The 13,687-nt window shown below is 42.3% G+C and overlaps 1 protein-coding gene across 4 annotated transcripts in view; it reads right to left on the bottom strand.

The window, feature by feature from the left end:
• Positions 1 to 13,687, bottom strand: part of CUX1 (cut like homeobox 1) — a 269,114-nt gene that overhangs the window by 130,051 nt on the left and 125,376 nt on the right. For all 4 annotated transcript variants that reach the window (XM_080630203.1, XM_080630200.1, XM_080630201.1 and 1 more), the window contains exons 5-6: positions 4,747 to 4,884; positions 1,334 to 1,457 (exon numbers count right to left, since the gene is read on the bottom strand). In XM_080630203.1, coding sequence (XP_080486329.1) covers positions 1,334 to 1,457; positions 4,747 to 4,884 — 262 coding nt within the window. The remainder of the gene's footprint in view (positions 1 to 1,333; positions 1,458 to 4,746; positions 4,885 to 13,687) is intronic.

Raw genomic sequence — 13,687 nt, 5'->3', positions numbered from 1 at the left:
TCCACAGGCAATATTTTCTCGTTTGTGTCAGTTATACACGTTCCAACATCATCTGGCCATACAGTCACTACACTCCTTGCTGTAGGCTGACTGCAGGCGTTAGAAAACTCATCTCTGAAATGGAGCTGCTCCAGCATCTCCCAGGAGTTGCTGCTTTTTATGACATTGCTTTTAAGGTATTCTGCACATTTTGGAATTGTGGAAGGGCTTATGAAACTACCAGCATCCTACCTGCACTCCATAGGGTGCACACATTTATTCTCCAACACCGCTGACCAGGTTAACAACTATTTATAGCCAGAAGCATGCACCAGCTCCCTTCATACCAAGTTATATAGTTTGAGAACTTAAAACCTCTCTTATAAACACTTTTATTTCCATTCCATGACCTGCCATTTTGTTCTAAGCATATCCAAATTGCACTTGGTAAAACCACTGCTTACACACTACTTATTGAAAAGTAACCACAGATATTGATGGATTCAATAAAGCTTTGCATTCACTGACAGATTCTCCCTACACAGACCTGAATTGAAACAACCAACCCATCAACTAAAAAGCTTATGTAAACTGAAGGGCTTCCACACTAAGTTGAACATATGATAGCTTCAGTGTTATTGTTCCATGGGAGAAATGAATTCTCAAGGTAGGGAATGCAGCCTAAAAAATCCCTCTTAAGACCCTTAGTCTCACCCTGCTGATTTGTTTGCTCACTGACCTGCAAGATTCAAACATTTCCTGCTTGTTTGCAAAAGACTAGAAATGCATCCAAGATGCTTCCAAAAATCAGTAATAAGTAATTAAAAGTACTTCTGAATTTTGACACGTAGGAATGTGCAAAACCTTCTCAGGATAATTCAGGAGCACATCCCTTCTCTTAGATGTTATCACAAGAGCAAGGGAGATGCTCATTTTGCTCTGCCCAGCCCAGGGTTGTGCAGATTCTACAATGGTACTGTGACACACAAAGCAAACACAGCAGACTGAATTACACTGTCGGCTAATGGAGAAATATTAGTGTCACAAAGGACAATACAGCTAGTGAAGAAGAAAAGCAGGTTTGCACCCTTCTGAACATGACACCCCCCACGCAGCACTACCGCAAAGAAACAATCTGTCCTTGTTTTACTTCCACACTTTCACCATTGTTTTTCGGTGCAAAGTTGAGTATCAAATGATTCCGTGTCAAACACATAAATCGCCACAATCACTCAATATATGAGCTGTCTCAGTGCACTGAACAGCTAGTCCTGGCTGGGAAGATTAAATACAGAGAAATACATCTCTCCTCCTCTGCAGTGCTGACAGATCACACATGCACATAAACACTCACCTCTCCTTCTCCGCAAAATCATTTTGTAACTTTTGTTCTTTTTCAAGGGCTATATTCTCCGCTTGGTTCTTCAGGGTCTGTTCATACTCTCGGATTTTCTCTTTAAGTGCTTTTATTGTAACCTCTACAGAAAAACAATAGGGGAAGAATGAGTTTACACAGCTCCACGTGGTGCCACAACACAAGGCTTTCTTTACCCTGTAGGCTCAGTGTGTTTTAAACTTCAGCTCTTCAACTCTTGACACAAAATCAATGGATATGAGTCCCTTTGGAGACCTTTTACTCCCTAAATGTTAAATTGAACTTTAAGTGTTTAGGCTGAGAAGGATCAATGGAGTTTGCTGGAAAGCAGAGTGAAGAAGGTTCTTCTAACATGACTTCAAAAAACAGAAAGGAGGGGGGAATCAATTGGAAAATATAATATCACCTTATTGACTAGTCTAAAATTAGCTCGCTGCTGAGTGGAGATTAATAAAGTCTCAGTGTAGGTTTAAGTATGCATTTATACACAGGACAGCTAATTCATGTAACTGTGCTCATGTAAAAAGAGGCTGTTTTACTATGGTTCATGCACAGATGCAATCTAACACTAATTGAACACATATCCGTGACACAGCTACGTTCTGCTTCACAACTGATGAAAAATACGGCAGTTAAGATTTAACTGCTGTATTAACAGTAGATCAGATTCAACAAACACCTGGAGCCCTTCATACTGTAGTTGCTCTAACTGCCTTGCCACTAACACCAGGTTTTATGCGCAAGCATTAACTATTATAACTTTCTGAGTGCACTTGTAGCCTTCCAGGAAATTTGCAGAAACCCTTCTCTCAGCTCAAGAAGCTATCTCACATTTGCTGTGCTTGGTAATTGATGAGAGAAGATGCATAAACCTGCAGAGCTACAGCACAGTCTCTGATGGACAGCATCTTGTTACATGCTCTCATCCATTTCTGCGTGAAAGCCCTTTGATCCCACCCACAGGAAAGGACTGGATCCTTATAGGGCTCAGCAGAGGAAAAGCAGGACATTCACCAGAGTATGCTTTGTAACAATAATGGAATTTGGAAAAAGTGTTAGACTGCCAGAGGACTCACTGCTAGCAACACATTTCAGTGTACTTACACAGAGATGTGGGGGGTTAAAGACAGCAGCTTAGTAACAGATGCCATTAACAATGCTTTAGGAAAAAATACCTCTGCACATCAAAAGTTTCTCAATACTATCACACAAAACCATACATAATCTTTGCAAAGTCTCCACTTTGAGAAGTGTAAAGCCAGAGAGTACCTAGCTGGTGACAAGATCTGCTGCCTGGGAAATACACCGGTGGCAGCTTGGGCCAGTGTGACCATAAAGAAGTAGGGGGAAGAGCGGTAAAAATGACTTCCAGCAAACCAGCTTCTTTTGAATGAAGGAGTGGGATTTTGCTAGCCCTGCAAAGACCAGATGAGGCTTGTTACTGAGTAATAGGCCCCGAAAAGGATGTGCCACTTCTGATTTTTCTTTTTTAAAGCAAAGGGAAATTCTCCTCTGAGATCCGGGAAGTAATACAAATTGTGATCTTTTCCTGAACAAGCAAAGGATGCTCCTCCACGCAGACAAAAGGATGCTCATCCACACGTAGAAAGGATGTACTCTTTGTACCAGAGACACCTTTGCTTCAGGTATTTTCAGACATAAATCTGCAAAAGTATTCAAGTAGATGGAGAAGCAGAGAGCAGAAGAATCTCACAGAAATGCATATGGTTGCATCTTAACAAAGTTTTAATGTTTCATTGTAAAAGGAAATGAAACTGCAAAAATGAATGCAAGAAGCGCACAGACATGGGGAAAAATATGACTTATAACAAAATCCGGTTTTATCTTTAGGGACCTAACAATAGATGTGCTGGACAAGCACAGTTTAATCCACATACTGCCCGAAGAACTAAGTGCTGTCTTGACTGTGTAGGTCAGCCAAAGCTTGTTAGCCACTGCCATTTATACCAGTTTTGGAAGGAGTTCTTACAGGCACTGTATAGCTCATACACACGCCTCCAAACAAAGAGATTAACTGATCAAAGCACCCTTAGCTAACAACAGGCTTTTCCCTGGATACCTTATTAATCCCTGTTTGAAATGGAGTGTAAAACTACTGCACTGGAGTGAAAAACACTGCAAAGACTACAGTGGCAAAACAGAAAGGAAGTTAGTAGCCAACAGGGAAAATAAAAGATGCCAGTTTATGAGTGGTTGCAGCAAAACCCCCTGGAAGATCTTTCACTTTCTCGGATGAATCCCTGTGTCATGCTTGGATGTACAGGATGCACAGCCTCAGGAAAACTCTGCAGGGGGGACTGCAATTACTGTGCATTTCCAGTAAAAATACTGTAGGGTTTAGAGCACTTTGGCTCCCACAAGACACCTCTTTCAGTCCAGGCTGAATCCCTGCGTGCTGATACCTATCCTCTCCACATGTCACACCCTCTATGGTCAAACAAAATATACACTCTTTCTGCTGAAAATGAGAGGTAACAGAACCAACTTAGTTGCTATCACAGCTTTCAAGTGTTACCTACTTGACTGCAACAGTTCTATAATGTTAAGAAAAACATCCTCAGTTTTCCCCAATCCTGGACAATTCCCCCTTCCACCATCCAGAACTGAGTATTAAACATGGAAATGAAAAGTCCCATGTTTAGGCAAATAGGTGTACAACTGAGTAAATTTGGTTTCCTGGTGAAGGAAATTTTCTTCTGAATCACAGGAAAACTTGAACAGTCTTAAAGACTCCAGGCTTTAAATCTCATTGAGATTTTCATGTATTTTCATGTACTCTGGTCTCATTAAAGCTTAAATAATTAAACAGTATTAACTTGTATTTACATTGCTCTATGGATAGTCTCTAGAGTAAATATAAAGTATGTCTGCTGAATGTACTCCAGTAATACATTTCAGATTTAGATAAGGAAGAACAGAGTATAAGGAACATTCTATTTTGTACATATGCGTGTATAAAATACTGGACTTTTGTGTTTGCCTGTGTAACATGTACGTTACTACAGGCACCCACACCCAGCTTGATGTCAGGAGTAGCACCATCTCTCCCGAAATATCTACATATAGCTTCAGTCAGGGGTGTAATTTTCAGGTAGTGCTGAAGGCTACAACCAAATAAGCAGAATAACAGCCCCATTCCCTGACTTGGTGCTATAGTAGACAAAATGTTTAAAGAAAGCCAAGTAGTCTCCCCAGAGTCATATCTATACATGCATAAATAGAGAAGTGGCTGTAACGTACTATTACACTTTCTTTACCGAATTTCAATGCTACTGTCAATTCTACCTGTGAGAAATAAAACTGAATTTAATCCCCATCTTCAACTTTCAGTATGCAGTGAAAGGTGATAGAAGAATACATTCGCAACATACCCTGATTTTTCACCTCGGCGAATTCTTTATTGTATTCCTCTAGAGTTTCCCTAAGTTTCTGGTTCTCTGTTTCAATATCGTGCATACGTTGAACCTTCAGCTGAAGCTGCTGTCCTAAATCCAAAGCTGGAACTGGGTCTGAAAAAGAAATGGTAAATAAAAGAGACACATAATTCATTGTATCTATGTCACTCTATAAAAATGGAGACAGGCTGAGAGAGCTGGGCTTGTTCAGCCTAGAAAAGGCTAAAGGGAGATCTTAGTGCAGCTCCCACTGCCTAAAGGAGAACTACAAGAAACCTGGAGAGAGGCTTTTGACTAGGTCACATGGGGACAGGACAAAGTGAATGGTTGTAAACAGAGGGAAAATTTAGATTAGATATAATGAAGAAGTTCCTCCCTGTGAGGGTGCTGAGGCGCTGGCACAGGGTGCCCAGAGAAGCTGTGGCTGCCCCGTCCCTGGCAGTGTTCAAGGCCAGGGCGAACAGGGCTTGGAGCAACCTGCTCTAGTGGAAGGTGTCCCAGCCCATGGCAGGGGTTGGCACTGGGTGAGCTTTAAGGTCCTTTCCAACTCAAACCATTCTCAGATTCTATGAAATTGGGACATACTAACTTCATCCCAGCATTAATCTACAAAGCAGTGTCCCTGGGTGCAGACAGTCATTATACATAATACAAAGAGTCTGAAGCTTAACATTTTTGTTTGCAAAATAAGAGGTTTTGGGTAAGAAGCAAACTGCACAGCTCACTGACAGCCCCTGCTTCTGCAGGAGGGAGTTTCTGAAGCAAATTCTGCCATCTTGCACAGCTGAGCTCAGAAAGGTTGTTTCATCATGGAGATCTGAGCTATACTTTTTCTAATTGACAGATCAATAATCAGAAATTGGGTGGATGTAATCAGTTCCATGAACCTCAGGGTGTGTGACTCCTGTTTCCTCATTTTTTCTTATACTACTGATTGAGTAGACATCAGAAATTATTTTGAGTGTCCTTTCAGTATTTATTCTCTGATATTCATCCCCATCGGTTTAAGGGAGTCCTGAGCACACACCTTGTGTGATTTATTCTGGCAGTTCTTCCCAGCAGGAATAGGAAAATGCTGGAATCCGATGGACTTATAAAAGATTATTGACTATATTTCTGTTATGGGCGCCAGCATCTCTTGTGAAATGGCTGCAAAGATTTAGTCTCCTGCTAAGGAATGCTAAACACCAAACTCAGTGGATCAACAACAGTATATATTAGGGAGTTCACTTAATTTTCAACCACCACAGTCATTAATTTTTCAGACCACCCTCAGTCTCTGGAAACACATAATAAGTCTATTGTACCTCTGTTAACACATTAAGCATGAGCCTGTGTGTTTTTTCAATATGCCAGCGTTGTTTCATAGTTTATAGAAGAATAGTACTGGGTTATGTTGAGCTCAGAGACATTGTAAGTAGCAGCCTGCTGCATTTTGTTACTTGGTTCTTCAACAGCTTATGGCATTACCCTGTTCATAACACAAAATCTAGGTTGCTTGTCATCTGTTCTCTGCACATACATAGTTTATGACTACATAGCTTTTTCATTTATGCTTTTTAGGCCAAATACTTTTCGTTATTATTATCTGTATTAAAATATTTATAATATATCAAACTTAAAATGTTATTATGGCAGAGACAGGGGGTACAGGTAAGGGATTAAATATAAAGTTTAAGTCACAGCAGTAGCACAAGTTAAAGGCCCTGCAATATTTATGTATGGTCCAATTATGGCACAGGCTGTCACAACATCCCCCTCCCATGGAGGTCTGCCAGCCTTTATCGGGAATGACCGTTCTGTCACACTTGTGCAGCTCAGCATTTCTCCCAAAAAGCTAGCCCAGGACATTCAGCTGCTGAACATAAAGAAAGGCTGGACTGTCTCAATCTATCTGTGTCTTGAATTGCTACAGGAACCACAAAACACATCAGGCAGGGGTCTGAAGCCTCAGCTATGATAATTCTATAAAACAGTGTTACACCACCACAATGAAAGAAATTGAACTTCACAAAACTGTGGGTGCACTTTTCCCTCCATTCGTTTTAACATGCTATTGTGAAAAGCCAGGACACCCACAACAGGCATTTTGCTCCAAATACATAAGGCTTTTTATATTTAAATCAGTAAAGAATTAAAAGACAAAAATAACATGGGCATTATAAAGTGAATAATGACTAAACCTTAGTCAAATTTGCAATCCCTGAGAAGCTTTATGTACAAAATGAAAATGCTTGCAGTCTCATAATTATTCATCAGGATATGTATATTTAATTTAGCTCTATTAAAGGTTAATGTTCAAGTAGCAAAACAGTGGCAGAACAAACAAAACGTAAGAACAGTCTCTGAGCATTAGACTTCAAACTTTACTAGAGCCTATTTGAAGGACTCATGGCCCACAGCCACTGAATACTGCTTAAGGACATGTAAAAAACCCCCACGGCTGAAGCACCTCTTAGACTTAATTTTTATACACTGCATTAAAGAAAAGTAATCACTGCATGACAACGAAAGGACCAAGACATTTTGGGCAGAGACAAATACCTCATTTCTTGTGGCAAGCCCCAACATGATCTTTAATCTCAAAACCCCTAAACCCCCATGATTGTTGAAGTATTTATAAACAGTGTTTAATCTGAGACAAGTATAAACCTTACAGTCAGAATGACTTTTTTCTTACCTGAGTGGAGTGGATTTAAAAATAAATAAAACTACTCTCCTTTCCCCAACATACACATGCATGAAAAAGCATCCCTTTTTATATTAACCAGACTTCCAAGGTATGTTTCATGTCATTTAGCAGGAGGTCACTGAATTTTTAAACAAGCAATGGACCAAAACTTTCGATTCATTACACTAACAACAGGCATACATGTTTAAAAAAAGGGGCATAAAATCAAGTGGCACAAGCTCATGGAGAGAGGCAAAGATGGAAATGCCCTTTCTGGAGTCTGTAAAAGAGAAAAATCATCTCACTTAGCGCTTGAGTGTGGAAAACTTACAGCAAATTATTCTCTTGGTTTGAATCTTCCTTAGGATGCAAAAGTTCAGAGTCCCTGCTAGGCACAGGATAAGTAAGGAATAAGAAAATGGGTAAAAGGAATCTGACCATCCAGAACTTGAAAAAGTGTTTCGCATGATCATTATTGCCCACAAGTAAACCAAAGCATCTATTTTTATACTAAATTGGGTATGTTTTTTTTCTACTGCTTTCTATTCTGTTCTACTTTCCTGATGCACTTGTTGCATCCCACACCCACAAAGAAGCCCTTCACATAGTGCATTTATATGCAGCTCAGCACATCTGGATTTGCCCCCTGATCAGGCATCCTCCATGCTACCACAGGAGAAACTGTAACTGCTGCATTTTCAAACTGGTTATCTGCAAAGCCTGTTCCTGCCTTTACTTTCCAAGGAATCGCCTTTTGGTGCTGTTCCATGAGCAGCTCCCTGAGCACATCCCACACTGGTGCCCTTGCAGATGAGCTTCTACCCTCACAAAGGAGGTGGATGGACGTGTCCCGGTGAATACAGATGTGAAAGAAATAACGTTATAAATGTAATGTAATTTTTATAGCAGTTAATACTCACATCAAGCGGGCTGATGCAATGCAGCCGCAGAAACACCTCTCAGACTGTTCCCACACCATACACATGCCCTGATGATAAATCTTTTTTGAGTAGCAGCGCAAGAGAACCTATTTTTTTCGCTGCTGCTTATGCATGTACGATACATATTTTAGGAACAATTTTAAAAGCAACACAAAGACTGATCTTGCCAAACCAGTGCATTACACAACTAGCTCACAGCAGCATCTCAGCACCTACAACCCCAGGCTGCTCCCCAAACCCAACCTCAACCCAGGAGGTCGAGCAGGTCTATTGGTGACCAGCTGGATGATCCAAAGGGAGTTTCGTTTAAGAAACCCCATTCCTCCCTCACTCTGCGAGCTGGAAAAAGACACAGATCTTAATAATTCAATCTAAGTGTTTACACAAAGAGCGCTGTAGGTACCGTTGCCCTCCCCTGTCATTAGGCAGCAATGAATGCCCCCCCTTGTGCGCCGGCTCCTGCCATGACATCACGCTCCTGCCTGCGTTACTTTGCGCCAGGGCACTCTAGGCTAATGTAATCATACGATTACATAATTAACCCAGCTGTCTCATTAAGAAAATCAACTGGAATTCAGGGCATAATTAGTCATACAGCAATTAGCATGCTGATGAGCAACTGATGAAAAGCTGTCTCGATATATGCTGGGACCACCCTCGCTATTTGAGGAGAGGGGGGAAAAGCCCATTTCGGCTCCAGGAGAACTGGCTTGGGCTGGAAGTTCGTTCACCGCCTCGGCCGGGGGCTGTGGAGCCGGGAGAGGCAGGAGCTGCTCCCGACCGGACCCGCTTCCAGCCGGCGGCCGCGGGACCTGTTGGTGCTGAGACGGACGGAGGGATGTGCTGCGGCAGGGGGGGGAAATGTGCCGAACGAAGTGGAAAAAGCGTGTCACTGTTTGAACGTGCGGTTTACAGAGCACCTTCTCCATACATAATATTTTATACCTATATAATTTATAAGGCCCCCGCCGCGGCGCGCTGCTCAGCGGGAGCCCCTCCATGGAAAACACCCGGCAATCCCCACCTGGACGCAGCGGCGGCCTGGACAACCCTCCCCGGCGGAAGGCGGGCGCTGGCCGGGCACCGGCGGGGAGCGGGGGGGCAGCGGGACCCCGCGGCGGGCACCGGCCCGGGCTGCGCGGCGGGTAGAGAGAGCGGCAAAGCGCGGCCTGGATCGCGCCGGGCGGATCGGGAGGGCCCGCGGGGCAGCGCTGAGGGCGACAGCGCTGCGGGAGCTGCTCACACCCTGCACATCCATCACACGCACCACAGCCAAACTCCTCTCCACATACAGTACGGCGCTAGTAAGTGCCCTCGCCCTCCTCCTTGGCAAAATGTGTGCCTCTGGTATCTTAAAATGGAGCTCCTGAAGAGACTCTTCCAAAACAAAGGACTTCTCCTAAACCCCCCTCCTCCCTCTTCGTTACAGGCCTGTGAGCACTGGAAACGTGAAGAACGCAAGTTATGAAACTGCGCCAGAACTACAGGGGCAATTAATATTTTATATCGCTGAAAATGTGTTTCCTAAGGTTCAGGTCTAAAAATAATTCATCGAAGGCAACGCGTTGCTTTCAACAAGACCGTGTTTCTGGTGCCTGATCCACGCTGTAAGCGAAGCTCTCTTAGAGATCGCCTACACAAAATGATAAGGGAGGAGGAGAAAAGGATGAAATCCTCCTTAACGCAACTTTATTAACGTGATTTCAGTGTCTAAAAATGCCACAAGTTCAGCCCTGCTGTCACAATGCTGCTGTCACCACAAGTTTGTGACTTTCTAGATGCTCCTCAGCCCTATCGCTGCTGTTCTCTTGCTGTTGGAGAACAGGCCTGGGTTTAGAGGCAGGAAGAATCTCTATGAGCAATAAGAGCTTTGGTGGGAGGCTGCGTATCTGAAAATAACCTGAAAATGTGTTTTAGAAAAAATAATAATTACACTGTAGCTTTTGAATATTCAAACACCTCACAGCATACTTAATTAATTCATTAATTATTCCCCAGAAATTTCAGGGGTAATTGAAATAGCCTAGAGAGACTCAGACAAAGATTTCATGGAATAAATGATAGCTTTCCTCCTTCTCCCCTATGACTCTAGTAGCCCAGGGACAGAAGAGTTATAGCCCTAATTCTGTTTGAAACAAAGCTCATCATCTCTCCGACTCCTCACTTTATAAAAAACATATAAAGGTTCTTCCTTCAATCAAGAATTAAACAGATTTTCTTACTCCCCCATCCCACAGGACTGGGATCTCTCTCCCTTTTATTTTTCCCCACTTTTTTCCAGTGTTCTCACCCTCCTGCTGTCAGAGCATTTTGTAAGAGCTGTACCAGGGAATTCAAAGTGCCCACAAGAGGGTGAGGGACTCTCATTTTCCTTACCAGCAAAAAGCAGAATCCCAAATTGTGCCGGCCTATGACAGCAGTAAAGCACAAAGCCCTAAGCATGCGACCCGCTGCATGGGGATGGGGAAGTAGCAGCGAGCCGGCGCCTTTCCTCCCCATTAATCACAGCCAAAGTTCTTTGTGGCAGCACTCTCCAAGGCTTGCCGGGTTAAGTGAAATGATGTGAGATGGTATATAACCAATCTGACCACAGTCCTATAGATCCCTTTGCCAGAATGTGGTTCTTAGATCTTGTGGGCTGTTACTTAAAAACATCCTTTATTTATCTACCAATTTGAGAATGGCTACTGCAGGAAAGATGCTCTGGCCCTGCCCCAGATTACGAGATGTATCTCTAACCCTAGTACCCAAAAAAGTCACATAAGGCAGAGTAAATGACTGACTCCTTAACAAATTGCATTGCAGTTCCCTGTATTTTCAGAGGACTTTCCAAAATAAATCCTCAGAATTCTAAGGTTTTAATATTAAAAGTGGGGTATGGATAATAGGTGATACAATATTTTATGCTATTATAATGTCAGCTGAAAAAGGGCCTAATGAGTTCCAAGAGAAGCCACTGTGACTGAAAATGCTCCAGTTTGATCGTTAATATTGTGATAATGGCTGAAGACATTGGAATTTACTGCTTACACACTGAGCTAATGCAAAGGACAGTTACAGAAAATCACTTGTACTCAAAGTTTCATTTTTTCCTACTTTGAGATTATAGGAAGAAAAAAGAACCTTCCACAATGTTTGAAAGCATTTCTGCCATAATCATCCCTTCTTTCTCCTAAAGGCTTTTGAAAAGACTTAGCACTAAACCCTCTGAAAGCTAGGGTTTATTCTAATTCCAGTTCACATTCCTGCAACCAAGAGAGGGAAAGTCCAATATTCCCCATCCCAACCAGTGCCTGACCCTTGTGCTCCAAGTACTCAGCACCGCCCCAGGCACCAGGCTTGGGGCTGCTCTAACTCCACTCCCTGGAGCAACAGCTTTCAAAGGGTACTGCGGTTACAACCTCCAGGTGAACACAACCCGAGCTCGCACCAATATCTTTGCTCTTATACGGCACATTCTTCCTGCTTCTATTCATTGCATCCCTCCTCTTATCTGCACCTCCCCTATTCCTTCCGTGCCTCCAGCCTACCAAGTAAAATAGGGCTTGACAACCACACAATAAATTTCTTTAAGTGTATGCTTTAGGGATATTTCTTCCTTTGAATATTTATTCCAGCTTTTACAAAGGAATTTCCCAATTATTAATTCAACAAGAAAAACGAAAGGGAAAAAAACCCCAAAGCATGTGATCAGACAAGCCAAATTTCAAGCCACATTTTCAGGTGACAGAGCTATTTTTAGTTATTTTCACATTGGTTTCAAAACGTAAGGATAAAGTGGATGAACACCATAAATGAGAATTGGCTGGGACTTTGCACTTCATCTGAAAATAACTATGTAACGCTAACAGTATGCCCTACCAGCGTGCATTCATCCAGTACAGATCCAAAAGTGTATTTTATGCTGTGTGTCTGAATTCAAACCCCAGAGGGAAGGAAGGTTGAAGTGATTATGAGCTATTTCTACATTCCCCAGCGCTGGACTACCCGAAGGCTGGAGCAGCATCCCAGGCGATTGTGGAAAATAAAGCAGCAGCAGCCGTCACCACCGAGACACTGCTAAAAATCACCCGCCTGCAGCCTGGACTTTAAACTGGTTGCTCTCACTCCCCACCTCGGGCACTTCTTTGTGCAAAGATTTGCACAACACCTTGGGGATAATCACCAATGTCTCCAGACCTTCATTTTTAACTCTCCAGACTCTCCTCTTCCAGACCCAGCTTTTAGAACTGGGGCATTTTTTTCTCTGTTTAGCCAACTCTGGTTTTTACCTGGTCTAAACGTGCTGGTGAACTATCAGAGATTTTGTCAATAGGTAGGACACAGTCACAAGCTACATCACTGCCTGCAGGTTTATCAGTTTTCATGCTTTCAAGTATTAACTAGGCTCAATTTTCTGCTTAATTTTATCACGTTTTCAAGTGTGTTTAAGACACCCTAGTGCTCAGTTTGACGGATGTCCTCGCTCCTTCTGTTGTCCAGGAGCAAGTTCATTTTGCTTTCTTTCCTCCTAAGACTACTCACTGTAATATTGTTTTATTGTCCCTCTAAGGTTGAGAAAAGACACGTTATGAATATTAATTTCCCTTGTAAAGCTGGGGCAGCAAAAATATGTCATTTTACATGTCTATCTTCAATTTTACTCCAATATATTTTATTTGGAAAGGGATGACCATTTTAACACGTATTAGTAACAAACCAGGAATTGCTTAAAATTTTTCACACTGTTTGCAATGATACCAAACCTCTCTCCAAAACAGTATGTGCTGACCAGTCTTGATATACCACAAACTCAGGGTAAGCTATAACCTGATCTTCCTCTTTAGTCTGAGTTTTAGCAAACAACTAACAATCAGAGTGCTCCGAACAGTTTTCAAGAGATGTTTTTTGTATTCTAGCTCAGGATATGCTCCACACAGTCCCTTGGAGTGAACCTCTTTTGCTTCTCCTCTCTTTACATCTCCCCTAAATTTACATTACAACCAGCTCTTCCCTACTGGCAAAAGTTTGGATGTGCTTATGTTGCAATTTAAGCACATCATGCACCTTCTGGGTCCTCTGGGTATGTAAAAGTCTATACAGAATTTCTGCTATCAGAGCTGGCATTAACCTTTATGATTTCTGCTTAACACAAAGCCTTACAAAAAATTCCAAACGCTTCACATAACTTGCATAAATACAACAACTTCAGACACATTTATCACTTCCAACATAAGCAGCAGATAATTTTGCAGAGGGGTGGGGGGAAGATCAAACCTGTTTTTCTCTGGTATCACCTTTAACCTCAGAACATGGATTGAATACC

This window comes from Psittacula echo (assembly GCF_963264785.1).
Source record: "Psittacula echo genome assembly, chromosome: 15".
NCBI lineage: Eukaryota > Metazoa > Chordata > Aves > Psittaciformes > Psittacidae > Psittacula > Psittacula echo.
This window is presented reverse-complemented; position numbering and strand designations above follow the sequence as displayed.